Genomic DNA, 15,474 nt, shown 5'->3' with positions numbered 1-15,474 from the left:
AGTTTGACTTGTAAACATGTTGTGCTACCTCTTTAGGATTGTTTTTAACCAGTATTGAGTGCTTTCTTTTGCTATTTAGCAAAATCTCTATATTTCCTAGACAAGGTTGAATGCAATTGGTCGTTATGCAAAGATATGTTGTCCTCCTCTTGGTTTTCTCAGTTCTGTGCACTTCCTTATGTAGGTATGGAGCAATTGTAATGGATGACCAGAATGATGATGGAAGTCTAGGATACACTCTGCTGCACAACAGTTCTTGTCAGCACGCTGGTCCAACATATATCAATGTTATGAATTCAGCAATTCTTAGGCTTGCTACTTTAAATGAAAATATGACAATCAGAACCCGCAACCACCCTCTGCCTATGACTAAAAGCCAGCACTTGCAACATCATGTATGCCTTTCTGATCTTGCTACCTCTACTATATCCTTTTTAATGGAGTTATAGCATCATCAAGCCATATTAAAGCACAGTTTGGAACTTTGAATAGTAGGATGTACTTTTTTCTTATGGTGACAAATATGAACATTTTATTATGCCCATATAAATCGTTGTCAGTATGTATGCTATACTTAATAAAATGTTCTATTGATAGGAAATTGTAGAAAGGGAAGCGGTATTCCCACACATTTATTGATATGAATCAGAAATATTTATACAAGAAGTTTCTTAAGAATTCTCCTAAGATTTAGGACTAGATTACAATCCTATTATCTAGGACTAGATGTTATTCTACTAGATTGCAATACTAAAAGATAATACAAAGATAATCTAAGAAATAATACAAGATAATACAAAGCAAAATAACAAAAACAAATAGAAAGATGATAATGGATAATCTTCAAGGCCCGGCCCGATCTTATTTTATTTCTTCAACACTTCCCCTCAAGCTGGGGAGTGGATGTCAATCATCCCCAGCTTGCTCACTAAGGCTTCAAACTGAGTGCTATGGAGACCTTTTGTGAGGACATCTGACACTTGTTGAGTAGATGGAACATAGGAAATCTGCAAGAGATATCCAATTTTTCTTTTAAGAAATGCCTATCAATCTCAATATGTTTTGTTTTTTCTTTCTACATCGGATTGTGGGCTATGCTTATAGCCAATTGATTATCTCCCAAAAGTTCAATTGGCCTTGGCACTGAAATTTTTAAATCTTCTAGAATGATCTTGAGCCATAAGAGTTCACACACACCTAGAGCCATAACTCTAAACTCAGCCTCAGCACTTGATCTAGCCACCACCCCTTGTTTTTTACTCTTCAAGGATATCAAATTCCCTCCTAGGAATGCACAATACCCAGTTGTGGATTTTCGGTCAACTAAAGAACCACCATAATCAGCATCCATATAGCCTTGAAGCCTTAAGTTTGTCCCAGGAGTAAATAGAATCCCTTTTCCAGGTGTAGCTTTGAGATAACATAGAATCTTCCAAACTACTGCCCTATGTTCTTCATTAGGATCATGCATGAACTGAATGACTAGGCTAACAGCAAATGATATGTCAGGCCTAGTGCGTGCTAGATATATTAATCGCCCTACCAAACATTGAAATCTCCCTTGTCTACCTCTTGACCACCCTTATTTGTTTGCAGTTTTGTATTGGGATCTACTGGTATCCGTCCTCCTTTTCCTCCTAATCGATTTCATCAAGCAAATCCAAAACATATTTTCTTTGTGACAGAAAAATGCCTTCCTTTGAGTGAGCTACTTCAATGCCTAGGAAGTACTTTAATTGGCCACGGTCTTTGATTTCAAATTCTCGAGCTAAGTTGTGCTTTAGACAACCCTGTTCAACTGTATCATTCCCTGTCACCACAATATTATCCACATATACAAGTAAAGTTGTTACATTCTCTCATTGATGCTTGATAAATAGAGTATGATCCCCTTAGTTTTCGTGGTATCCCATAGATAACATGGCCTTTGAGAATCTGTCAAACCATGCACGTGGGGACTGCTTGAGCTCATATAGGGCTTTCTTAAGTTTACAAACCTGATTTTTTCCATCTCCTTTATGCTGAAAACCTAGAGATATTTCCATAAAGACATCTTCTTCTAAATCCCCGTGTAAGAAGGCATTCTTGACATCAAATTGTTACAATTTCCAACCAAATTTAGCTGCCAATGCTATAAGAATTCTAACAGTAGTCATTCTGGCCACATGAGCAAATGTTTCTAAATAATCAATACTATAAGATTGAGTGTAGCCTTTGGAAACTAGGTGTGCCTTATACCTGTCAAGTGTTCCATCTGCCTTGTATTTGACATTAAAAATCCACCTGCACACCACTAGTTTTGCATCCCTTGGTCTAGGAACTAGCTCCCAAGTATGGTTTCTTTCTAGGGCATTGATTTCTTCCATCATGGATTTTTTCTAGTTGTGGTCTTTTACAGCCTCTTCAACTGATTTAGGAATAGAAATTGTATCCAATGATGCTAGAAAGCTCCTGTGGTTAGGGGATAAGCGGTGGTAGGATAGGAAGTTGGACAATGGGTGCTTGGTGCAAGTTCCAACACCTTTCCGAATTGCAATTGGTATGTCTAGATCTATATATTCCAGTTGAGTCTGAGATGGGTTAGAAGTGTTGGTAGGGTCCTCACCATGTGAAATTTTCAAGCTAGTGTCAAGGACTGATGATGGGTTTGGCTCCAAGTCTTCAATGGGCTGCCTTCTCTTGTAAACATAGGGAGAGCCTTTGTATCTTATAGGAGAACTAAGCCTCGAGTGAGCCTATTCAGAAGGAAAATCAGATGGCAGAGGTTGAGATGACATAATAGGATTGGGATCTTGTGAAGGGAGACTTTCACTGGATGTTATTGTTTCAAGACTAGGGTTGAGAAATTCCCAAACCATATAGCTTGTCCAATGACATCTAGCCTATCTGGAATTGGAGTAAAGTATGGTTGTGATTCATTGAATGTGACATCTTTAGAGACATAAAATTTTCGAGTGATAGGGTGATAGCATTTATACCCCTTTTGTGTTGGAGAATATCTAAGGAAGACACACTTAAGGGCCCTAGATCCAATTTGTCTCTATGGATCTAAACACTTTTAAGTGTGAACAAAACACACACATCCAAGCACTTTTAAGTGTAAATGAGTATGAAGATTGAGGTTTGGCAAGAAACAGGCTAGACATTGGAAAAGACTTTGACCATTAAGAATCCTAGATAACACCCTATTAATGACATAGGTGGTTGTCAATACTGCTTCCCCCAAAAAAATATTTTGGTACATGATGATGGTGAAGGAGGGTTTGAGTGACATTGAGAAGATATTGCATCTTTCTCTCAGCCACCCCTTTTTGTTGGGGTGTATCAATGCAAGATGACTCATGGATGATTCCTTCTTGTTGAAAATAAGTATGCAAGTCAGTATTGAAATAATCCCTTGCATTGTCCGTTCTAAACCGTTTTATAGGAGTACCAAATTGGGTTTGAATCATTTTGCAAAATGTGATTAACACTGACCCAATGACAGCCTTATCCTTTAGAAGAAATACCCAACACATGCGAGTACAATCATTGATAAATGAGATGAACCATTTTTCCCAAAACAATTGGGTATTTTGGATGGTCCCCAAACATTAGAGTGAATCAAATTGAAAGGTTTTGAAGATAATTTGTCACTAATTGGAAACGAGACTCGATGATGTTTAACAACAATACATTCATCACACCTAAAGCTACTAGGATCTAAAGACTTAAACAAATCTGGAAATAATTGTTTTAACACTCCAAATGGGGGATGGGCTAACTTAAAAGATAGATTAGAGGCTATTCTAAATAGAAGATAGATTAGAGGCTGACTAGGAGGAGAAGGCCACAAGTTGTTGTTGTCTCTTTGTAGAACAATCACTCTCCCCGGCCAAGAGATAGAGCCTATTCTAAACCTTAGCCACACCAATCATCTTCCTCGTTTCCTTGTCTTGCAACTTACACATTGAAGGTGAAAAAACAGCCAAACAGTTAAGATCTTTGGTTAGTTTATGTATAGAGATCAAATTGGTAGCTAAGGTTGGGACATGAAGAACATGTTCAAGGTGAAGCTGTGGATTTAATGACACTCTACCTCTTCCAGAGATAGGGACAGTTGTTCCATTTGCAATGGTGATATGTTTGGTAGGTTCAAGGGTTTCATAGGTTTCAAAACAATGGATATTAAGGTCATATGATCCGTAGCTCTTGAATCAATGACCCAAATGCTATTCTTATCCAATTTAGAGGCTGTACAAGTTGTATAGGAAAGAGTATTACTTTGCTGCACTAAGGAGTATGAGGCTCCTGTTAGAAACCGACCAACCGTGTCACTTCGATTCTGCCTTCTTTGATCCGTAGAGTTGCAAGCGCAAACTCCTCCAAGTCGGTCCACACGATCGACCCGTTCCACGATGCCTTGAGTAGTGCTAGCAAACCCTAGGCGCCTCCAAGAGAGATCCGAATTTTTTCCTTATTTTTCAACTTATTTATAGAGTAAAAACCCTAATTATGCCTTTTGAAAAACCCTAAACGATTTAGGTTTGGCCCATAATCATATTGGGCCGTATCTCTCTTTTAAATTATGGAACGGGCTCGACCTAAGTGTGTAACCCCTTAGGTCCACCATTGGGCTAGATGTAGGCCAACTCTATTGGGCTATATGAAGGCCCAACTCATTAGATTAATTAAACTCTTTAATTAAACTTATGGGCTTCTTAATTAGCACATCTTATGGGCTTCTTAATTAAACTCTTTAATTAATAGTTTTAGAATTAATCAAATTAATTCTAAAACCCTACATATCATAGTTAACGTCTAGCAACATGCCATGAATACCTAGCCAACGATGAAAAACACGGATCTTTTCAATTGCAAATACCGTGCAGTAAAATCCTTTCATCAATCTATGTCCCCTTTGAATTTAGGGTATGGTTTTATGACGAAACCCTAATCATTCAATAACTATGTATCCATTCCAGATTTATGACTTGATAGGTGAAATCAAAACACCTTTTGATTTTTACCTCACCTTAGCCAAGGATTTCCTTAGTCATGAAATCATCGGAATACACAGGACATCTTCTCATCTTATCGATAAGTGATGAATTCTATTTCGACATCCACAAGCCTTCATATGTGATAAGGTTACGCCCAGTTATAATTTGTTAATGACTCCATTGGAATCCAAAAAGAACCAAAGCGTAACCAGTCAAATATAAGACTACCATGATGTCTCAAGTCTAAGGACCAATCTGCACTATTGCAACACAGAAATTCCAATTCGACAATAAACAATTACCATTAGGAATTCTGTAGCGGGTTAGTTCAGTGTACTTATTCTTATAATAAGCACCCACATATATGCACTAGTGTCCACACACCAATGTCTATGAAACAAAACATTCTCCTAATTGAGCATACATCATATATGCTAGTCTATCTGAGTTATTAGTGTCCAATCCTAATAACTCTATGACTAGGAACATTTAAGATCAAGGTTTATAAGGAATATGTTTCATGATCGTCATCTCTATGCACGACCATATTCCATGAGCCTATTTGATCTATGGATTTTGTCAAGAATGGAAATAATAAAGACAACCATCAATGACAAATAAAACATAATGCCTTACAATAATAATTGATTGAAGATAAAGAGTCACAATGAAAAAAAATATGATCAATTACATGTAAATATAATTGGCTTGTGGGGCATAACTCTAACAGCTCCATCTTGAACGTTCGAAGAAAGGCCTTCAGCTTGCCTAAGTCCTTGGTATTTAATTTAGTTAGATCAGCCTCTGATTCTCCTTTATCAGCTTCTTCTTCTGGATCCTTGTTGGATAGATAACTCTGGGGTTTCATATTTTTGAAGCCTCCAATTGTGCTCAAGATCGCTTCCTTCCCATGTAATTTGAAACAAGTTTTCCTAGTGTGTCAAGGCTTTTTGCAATAGCTACACCATTGCCCATCACAATTAGAGCACACCATCTTGATGGCTTGATATTGGTCTAGCTCCAACCATAAGCTCTTCATTTAGTTGTAGTATTCGGTCACTGTCAACTGCCCTTGTTTGGTGGGGTTGATCTTTATTTTCACTTCAAAAATCACAGAGGCATCTTTAACCTTGGAGAAGGTCTATTGGACTATCTCCCAAATCTCTTTGGCTGTTCTTAGTAACACAAAATTCCTACTTATGTCCGGTTGCATTGCACTCCGCCACTAGGACATAATCCTGAGTCCTCCACATCCCTTATAGTGAAGGATGGATCTTCTTCTTTTGGTAGATTGTTTGTCAAGTGACTTCCTTTGCCACGTCCTTTAAGAAGGGTCTTCACCAATTGAGCCCATTGAAGATAATTCCTACAATCTAATCAGTAGGACTGATGAAGGCTCAGCAACTCCCCTGCTATAGGGTTTTGATCAATCGGATTTAGCCCTTTGGTTATGTTGGATGAAGGAGCAGAAGATGGGGCGTTCAATGAGGATGTTTTTGTCATGATACGACTAGAAGGCTCAAACATAAAGGATTTCGACACCAGGGATGGGCTAAAAGGACGTCAGAGGGATGATATGGAGTAGCTGAAGGCGAAAGGACAACAGACGCACCTTCACACATCGGCGTGTGGGGTCAGATGCAGACTGGCGGCGACGCGTGGGGGCGCGTGGGGACTTCGACGGCAGTGGGTCTCCAGTGGTCGGTCGATCTGATGACGGCGAACCCAATGGTGGTGGTAGTAGTGCTGGTAGACGGTGGCCAGACAATAGTGTTCCAACTTTGATAGTGACGATGCAATGAAGGCACTAGGGTTTACTGTATCTGCCTATTAACGAGGCTTTGATACCATGTAGAAAGGAAAAAATGGAAGCGGTATTCCCACACTTTATTGATATGAATCAGAAATAATTATACAATAATTCTCCTAAGATTTAGGACTAGATTATAACCCTATTATCTAGGACTAGATGTTATTCTACTAGATTACAACACTAAAAGATAATACAAAGATATTCTAAGAAATAATACAAGATAATACAAAGCAAAATAAATAAAGCAAAATAACAAAAATAAATAAATAAATGATAATGGATAATCTTCAAGGCCCGACCCGGTCTTAATTTATTTCTTCAACATAAATGTATTTTGATTTTGAGTTTTAGCTTTTATTGTAGAAGATTTGTTTAGATAATATAATTGAATTTTTTTTCTTTTTGGTTAAACTCTAGACTATAAATAGGTATTAGTGGTGTAATAAAAAATCAATTTATTAGATTTGAAAATAATTATTGCAATCTTCTCCTATTGAAATCTCTCTCTCTCGCACACGTGCGCACACTCTTTCTAATTTTCCCCTTCCCAATTTCTTCTTCTCCTGCTTTTGCTTCTTCTTGTTTTTGTTCTTTTGTCTTTTTGATAAGGCATATGCTAAGGTAGAATTAGATGTTTGTGTAATGTTGATTGTTCTTTTAATGACATTGTTTTTGTTCTTTTGTCTTTTGATAAGCATGCTAACATAGAACTAGACATTTGCTTAATGTCGATTGTTCTTTGTCGAATTTTCTACAAGATAATCATGCAATCACATGGTTTTTCCATTTTCGTTTCTGTCACAATTTATAATGTTGAAGAACTCATGGCCATCACATCATTATCTGATGAATTTGCAGGATTTGGATGCATTTGCAGCTGCAGTGGTTCTCAGTATTGCTTTCTCCTTTATCCCTGCATCTTTTGCGGTTGCTATTGTAAAGGTATGTTTACAAAGTCTTGGGAGCCTTTTGCTTCATGGAACTACTATTTTCTTGGCTCGGTAGCTTGCAGTTGAAAAAACTGTGTAGTGGATAATGCTGTTGAAGCCAACAAAATTTGGTGCAGAGTTGTGAGTGTACTTGGCAATACATTTTCCTTACATATACCAAGACAAGAAACTTGCTCCCATGGACCTTGACACATAGCTATATCACTGAAATCATGCTTGTATGGGCACCTAAGAGAAGTGGGAATAGTTTATGAACACAGTTATCATTCAGAAGAATCAAAACCATGAAAAATGAAGCACATCATGGTATTAATAATCAACAAATTCTATTGCCACCTATATGCAAGAATCAAAATCTAGTAAAGCAGATTCTGTTTAGATATTGGTCTGAATCCCTGATAAGCTCATAACAGCCAACAAATTTCATATTAGTAGTGGAAGGATTGAAAGGTTTCATTGGATAAACTATGAAAAGCCAATAAATCCAATACTTCGGCATAGAGCATCTGGAAGATCCAGTTTTCAGTGATTGGAAGGTGCCATTGGATAAAGCATGCAAACTAAGGCATGCAATGCTTCAAACTGAAGCTGAGCTGTGCTGTCTGAAGTTTGAACTGTACAACAGCTGCAGCAACAACGACAACAATATACCAAGCCTTAATCTTGGTGTGATCAGCTACATGGATTTTAGCTCACCCTTCATCTCTATTTATAATCATAACTTATTCCCAAGGGTTCCCCATCAATTTGTTTTTGGTCTTCCTTTGCCTCTTATATTCTAATCTTCTATTTGATTCATTCTCGCCACAGAGTATCTATTGGTTTTCTTCTCATGTGACCAAACTTTTTTAATCATTTATCATGCATTCATTTGTTCCTCAATAAGAGCCAGTCCAACCTTATCAATGCCCAAAATTTTGTTGCATGCAACAAAGCTGGTTCTATAATCGTATAATATTACTTCTCTTCTAATTTTAAAGGGATTTTGCACCTGCATAAGCATAACCACTTCATTTTTACCATTGTGCCTTAATTCTGTGAATAACACACTCAATAATCCTATCATCCTTTTAGACAATTGTTCTGGATATTTGAATCAATCTTCTATTGAAGTGACTTGATCTTCAAGTCTCACTATAACTTCATCAACACCTTCATTTTTACTAAATTTTCATTTCATATATTCTGATTTGATCTACTCAACTTGAAGGCTTTGGATTCAAAGGCACTCCCTCCATATCTCGAGTTTAGTATTTATGCATTCTTTTGCCTCATCCACCAAGGCAATATCTTTTGTAAACAACATACAACTAGGCACTACTACTTGAATGTGCTTAGTGAGTTTATTCTATTGAATTAACCACCATTTGATCTAAAAGCTTAAGCTTTTAGATAGAGGATTAACTTAATTTTTTATACTACTATTTTACTCTCAACACACCCCTGCATGTGTGCCCAAATTTCACTGATAACTGGTCCAATCACGCACGTAAATTTTAAATATTGGGTTGGCAATGAAATTTGAAATCAAGATATTTGTCGCTTTGATACAATAGTTTTTTTATAGATGGTACAGATGTAACTGCTCCATATGAGTTAGTTATGTTTTAGAAACTGCCGAACAAGGTAGCAGGAAAAGAAATCTCCTAAAATAAAATTATATCAAACTGTACACTCAAATAGAAAATTCCAAAAACTGACTAATTATATATTTTATTATTAACAAAGGGAGATTGAGAAATATTTTTTCTCTATTTCACAAATACATGGATTCCTCTCTTGTATTTATAGAGGAAGAGTACAATATGAAAGGAAATAATAGTAAAAAGAAAGAAGAATATCCTTAGCATATTTTCTACAAATAGAATATTTCTACACTCAAGCTTGCTTGAAGATATCTTCCATGGCCAGCCTGCTCACTAATTTTTCAAACTGACTTTTGTGTAACCCCTTTGTAAGAATATCGGCAATTTGATCAATTGTTGGAATGTAAGGCATACAAATTACCCCATTATCAATTTTCTCCTTGATAAAGTGTTTATCTACCTCTACATGCTTAGTCCTGTCATGGAGCACTGCGTTATGGGCGATGGAAATTGCAGCTTTATTATCACAGTAAACTTTAGCTAGAACAGAAGCAGAGACTCTTAAGTCCTCTAGTAGCCTCTTTATTCACATGACCTCACAAATCCCATGGGCAACTGAACGAAATTCAACTTCAGCACTACTTCTGGCCAACACGTTTTGTTTTTTGCTCCTCCAAGTGACTAGATTACCTCCCACAAAGGTGCAGTAGCCCGGTGTAGATCTCCTATCAGTAACATTACCTGCCCAATCTGCATCTGTATAAGCTTCTATGTGAAGATGTCCACGTTTTTTGAAGAACAAACCTTTTCCAGGAGTTCCCTTTAGGTACCTTAGAATTCTGTAGATAGGTTCAAAATGTTGTGAACCAGGTGAGTGCATAAATTGACTTACTACACTTACTGCAAATGCTATATCAGGTCGAGTGTGAGATAGATAGATGAGTCTACCCACAAGCCTTTGATATTTCTCCCTTTCTACCATATCTTTGGCTTCGACAAGTTGTAGCTTCAAATTAGGTTCGATGGGAGTTTCAACTATCTTACACCCGAGCATTCCTGTTTCATTGAGTAAATCCAGGACATACTTACGTTGGTTAACAAAGATTCCTTCCTTAGATCTTGCAAACTCCATTCCAAGGAAATACTTTAGAGGGCCCAAGTCATTGATCTCGAACTTATGAGCTAGTTTCCTCTTAAGCTCGTCAATCTCTCCCCTGTCATCACCAGTCATTATTATATCATCCACATAGACAATTAGAATAGCTCTCTTACCGTCATTAGAGTGTTTGAAAAACATTGTGTGGTCTGCTTGGCTTTGAGTATAACCATAGCTTTTCATTGCCTTTCCAAACCTTTCAAATCATGCTCTTGGGGACTGTTTCAGACCATACAAGGATTTTTTTAGACTGCATACCTTGTTGGTACCGAGGCTCTTCTCAAATCCAGGGGGGAGGTCCATAAACACTTCTTCCTCCAAGTTGCCATTTAGGAAGGCATTCTTTACATTGAATTGGTGAAGAGTCCAATCAAAATTCATTGCAAGTGAGATGAGGATTCGAATAGAATTTATCTTTGCCATTGGAGCAAATGTCTCTTGATAGTCGATACCGTATGTCTGGGTGAACCCCTTGGCAACAAGTCTTGCCTTGTACCTCTCTATGCTCCCGTCTGCTTTACATTTTACAGTGAAGACCCATTTGCAACCTACAGTTGTCTTGCCTTTCGGTAGCTCCACAATTTCTCAAGTGCCATTTTTTTTAAGAGCATTCATCTCCTCATTTACTGCTAACTTTCAATTCGGATCACCTAGGGCATCCTGAATTATTCTTGGTACATGCAAGTTAGAAATATTTGAAAGAAATGCCTTATGCCTATTGGACAATTTTTGGTATGACAGGTATTTGGCAATAGGATGTTTAGTACAAGATCTTACTCCTTTTCTAGTGGCAATAGGGATATCAAGATTAGACAAATCAACTGAGGAAGAATTTGAAGGAGTAAGTTTAGAATTACCTTGAGTGGAAGAAGGACCATCATCCGAAGATGTCAACTGCTCAATTACTGGAAGGATATTCGGATCAATAGCATTTCCCTTAGATTTTCTTCTGATATAAAACTGAAGCTCAAGTTTCGGATTGTTTTGATCCGTTTGTAGTAATTCTCCCCCTGATTCTGATTCCATTACGATGCTTGGCACCTGTGAACTAGACGCATCCTGTTCTTTATTGTTTTGAGTACTAATTTCCTTGGATTGTTTATCAGAATGGAGTGGAGTGTCAATCATATCTAACATATTTGGAAGAGATTCAGGAATTTTCAAAAAATTATCTTCTTCTACATGCGTAGAAATTTGCAAAAAATTATCTTCTTCTAAAATATTCTCCCCCTGAAGATAATTTTTGGTAAAATAGGGTTGATTTTCTGTGAAAGACACATCCATGCTTATGTGAGTTTTTTTTGTCAAATGATTAAAGCATTTGTACCCTTTTTTTTCTGGGAGCATAACCAACAAAAATACATTTTTCAGCCGTTGGATCTAATTTGGATCGAAAAATTTGTGGAATGTGAACAAAACAAATGCATCCAAAAATTTTTAAAGGTAGCTTAGAGTACAACCGGCACATAGGAAAAATCTTTTTCATGGAATTTAAAGGTGTCTCCCCAGAGGTATTTTGGGATATTCATAGAAAACATAATAGCCCTAGTTACCTCAAGTAAATGTCTTTTTTTTTCGTTTAGCTATGCCATTCTGTTGGGGAGTTTCACGACATGTGGATTGATGTAAAATACCTTTCTCTTGCAAAAAAAACCCCTAAACATGCATTGAAGTATCCTGTTCCATTATCAGATCGAAGAATACTAATTTTTGTTTGAAATTGGGTTTCGATCATGTAAAAGAAATCTTTGAAAACACTTGCTATGTCGGATTTCTTATTAAGCAAGTAAACCCAACATAGTCTAGTATGATCATCAATAAAAGTTATAAACTATCTTTTACAAGATAAAGTGGTAACTTTTGAGGGTCCCCAAACATCGCTGTGAATCAAATAACATGGTTTTGAAGGACGGTAAGGTTTGGGAACAAATTTAACACGATGATTTTTAGACAAATGACAGTTTTTCACATTGATACATAAAGCAATCCACTCCTTTAAACAATTTTGGAAATAAGTGTCTTAAATAAGGAAAGCTAGGATGGCCTAGCCTAAGATGCCATTGCATTATTGGATCAGGAACAGAAATTGAACTCTTACCACTCAATCCATGAGCTTTTTTATTATCGAAGAAATCCTCATTGAAGTAGTAAAGTCCGTTTATCTCTCTAGCACTGCCAATTGTCTTCCTCGAGTTCTGGTCCTGAAATAGGCAATAAGAATCAAAGAATATAATGCGGCAGTTAGAATCTTTGGAAAGTTTGCTGACAGACAATAGATTACAAGTAAGTTTAGGAACATGAAGTACTGATTGAAGATCAATACTTTCAGAGATTTTAATTAGGCCTTTGCCAGCAATAGAGGAAAAACTGCCATCTGCTATCCTTACTTTTTCACTACCTGAACAAGGATTATATGAATCGAATAGATTGGACAAGTTGGTCATGTGATCAGATGCCCCTGAATCAATGATCCATGGAGTTGATTTTAAGAAACTTGACAAGGCTAAAGGAATTCTACCTAAATGAGCCAAAGAACAATTAAGAGTACCAGGTAATGAATCGGACTGTAGCAGTTTCATAATTTGATTAAGCTGCTCTTTTCTGAAGGGTCTTGTTTGTGGCTGATCAAATTTAGGTCAAATCTGGACAAGAAAATAGATCTTGAATGGGCTGGCAATCTATGACAAGTCTAGAGCGGCCCAACGGGTTAAACCAGATCTGGATCAGATTTGAGTTCAGATCTGATTTTGGCTTAACAACTAGCAATGGCAGGCTAAAGATCTTCTACCGATAGAAGAGAGGTACCCAATCAGCTAGGATAATACAACTGGCACGGACGTCGTCAGCTGGCTGAACAAAACCCAAGGGCAGCGTCGACCTTAGAGCGAGGCAGCGACAGTGGGCGGAAGGCCAGATCTGAGGAGGCGGTGTAGCAATGGAAGGCAGCGAAAAAGCGGTGATGATGGCTGGCAGATCTGGCGAAAAAGCGGCCGGCAGTGACTGGATATTGACGCAAAACAACCGGATCTGATGGAAAAGGCGGCCGGCGATGGTGCGACTGGAGCGATGGCTGCTGGGTGAACCACGACGACCAGCGACAGCTACTGTCAGCCCTGTTCGCTAAACTTCTGGTGGGCAGAGCGATGATCGGTTCCGACAGAGGAACCCAAAGAGACCCTTCGTTAAATGAGGGCAGGTTAGCCAACGATGAAGGCTGGGAGATAGAACAAGCCCTAAGACCTAGGAACCTGGCTCTGATACCATATTAACAAAGGGAGATTGAGAAATATTTTTTCTCTATTTCACAAATACATGGATTCCTCTCTTGTATTTATAGAGGAAGAGTACAATATGAAAGGAAATAATAGTAAAAAGAAAGAAGAATACCCTTAGCATATTTTCTACAAATAGAATATTTCTACATTTATACACTCCCTCTTAAGTTGTGTTATGAATGTTAAGTAAACCCAGCTTAGATCTCATATGCTCGAACTTGATATTCGGTAGAGCCTTTGTTAGAATGTCACAATCTGAAGAGCAATAGGTATGTAAGAAATATTGATAGTTCTATTTTTAACTTTTTCTTTTATGAAATGCCTATCTATCTCCACATGTTTAGTTTGATCACGATGAACTATATTTTTAGTTATACTTATAGCAGCTTGATTATCACACAATATGTTAATTTGATCACCTAATACAATTTTAAGTTCAAAAAGCAATCAGTTTAACCACATTCTTTTGCATATTCCATGAGTTATTGCTCTAAATTCAGCTTCTACACTACTTCAAGCCTTAATTGTTTGCTTCTTACTGCACCAAGTTACCAAATTACTCCATACGTAAGTGCAATATTCAAAAGTTAACCTACAATTAGTAATAGAACCAACCCAATCTACATCAGTAAATACCTTAGTGTTCCTCTTTTTAGTCTTCTTAAAGTATAGACCTTTCCCAGGAGTTTTCTTTAGGTATCTCAAAATATGATACTGTGAGAACTGGTATTGTACATATATAATAATATGTTGGATAGTGTTTTACATATATATTAAAAAGATATGATCTCCTGTGGTTGTACCCTGTAGATTGGTGTGTGTGTGTGTGTGTGTGTGTATACCTCATTGTGAATAAAATAATGTGAAAACTTTTCTCCACTCAAAACACAATACGGTATCGGGGCCACTAGACAAACCCTAACCCTAGTTCCAATTGTTGCCGCTGTTGTCGCCTACCAATGCCACCATAGTCGGTCACTCTGTCAGCTGCCACTGGCACCGCTATCCAACACTGGTCTCACTTATCTATCCAGCTGACTTGATTCCAAGCGACATCTGGTGCATCTATAGTCGCGACTCTCAAATCTAGTGTGCATCTTTCTCCTCGGCTAGCAACTCTTAAATCTCTCTCTCTTTTCGAGATGACCCTCATCCTATGATTCTCAAGTCCCTCAGATCTCTCTTGGTGAACCTCACATGAAACATCTGCCATCACCGCCGTTTCTCCTTCCATTGCCATCGGCCACCTCCGTCACCGTTAGCCACTTGAACCAGCTCTAGGCTTTATAGTTTCAGATCTAGTTTGCGGCGCTATCTGGTTTCAAATCTGGGTTTTGCAGTTTCAGATCTAGGTTATCGCAACTTCATATATGTTTTGGGTCATTAGGTTTAGATCTAGTTCACAACGCTTTGGTCTGTAAGATTTTGATTCAGATCGGGGTTGTGCTATTGCTGGTTGGGCTTGGTTTTTGCGCTATGGCCTCTTCAAATCTTGGAGTGGTGAGTTCCTCTTCTACTATGACTGTACCTGCGACCGTTATTATACATGTATCGTCTTTTTTCTGGTATTATAGCTATTAACAAAGGTATTTGGAGAAAAATAATATTTCTTTATTTTCTTGTATATAAATTAACACGCATTCCTCTTTGTTTTTATAGAGAAAGGGAACATCATGATAGGAAATTACAGAGAAGGAAATTAGAATATTCTA

General features: G+C 37.6%; 1 protein-coding gene across 5 annotated transcripts in view; it reads left to right on the top strand.

Annotated features, from left to right (window-relative positions):
- LOC127789237 (ABC transporter A family member 1) overlaps window positions 1–15,474 on the top strand; it is a 115,646-nt gene that overhangs the window by 57,894 nt on the left and 42,278 nt on the right. For all 5 annotated transcript variants that reach the window (XM_052318069.1, XM_052318070.1, XM_052318068.1 and 2 more), the window contains 2 exons: window positions 185–395; window positions 7,654–7,737. In XM_052318069.1, the coding sequence (XP_052174029.1) occupies window positions 185–395; window positions 7,654–7,737 (295 nt within the window). The remainder of the gene's footprint in view (window positions 1–184; window positions 396–7,653; window positions 7,738–15,474) is intronic.

The sequence above is a fragment of the Diospyros lotus genome, chromosome 13 (genome assembly GCF_014633365.1).
Source record: "Diospyros lotus cultivar Yz01 chromosome 13, ASM1463336v1, whole genome shotgun sequence".
Classification (NCBI taxonomy): Eukaryota; Viridiplantae; Streptophyta; class Magnoliopsida; order Ericales; family Ebenaceae; genus Diospyros; species Diospyros lotus.
Note: the sequence above shows the minus strand (reverse complement) of the source record. Positions and strands in the feature narration are given on the sequence as shown.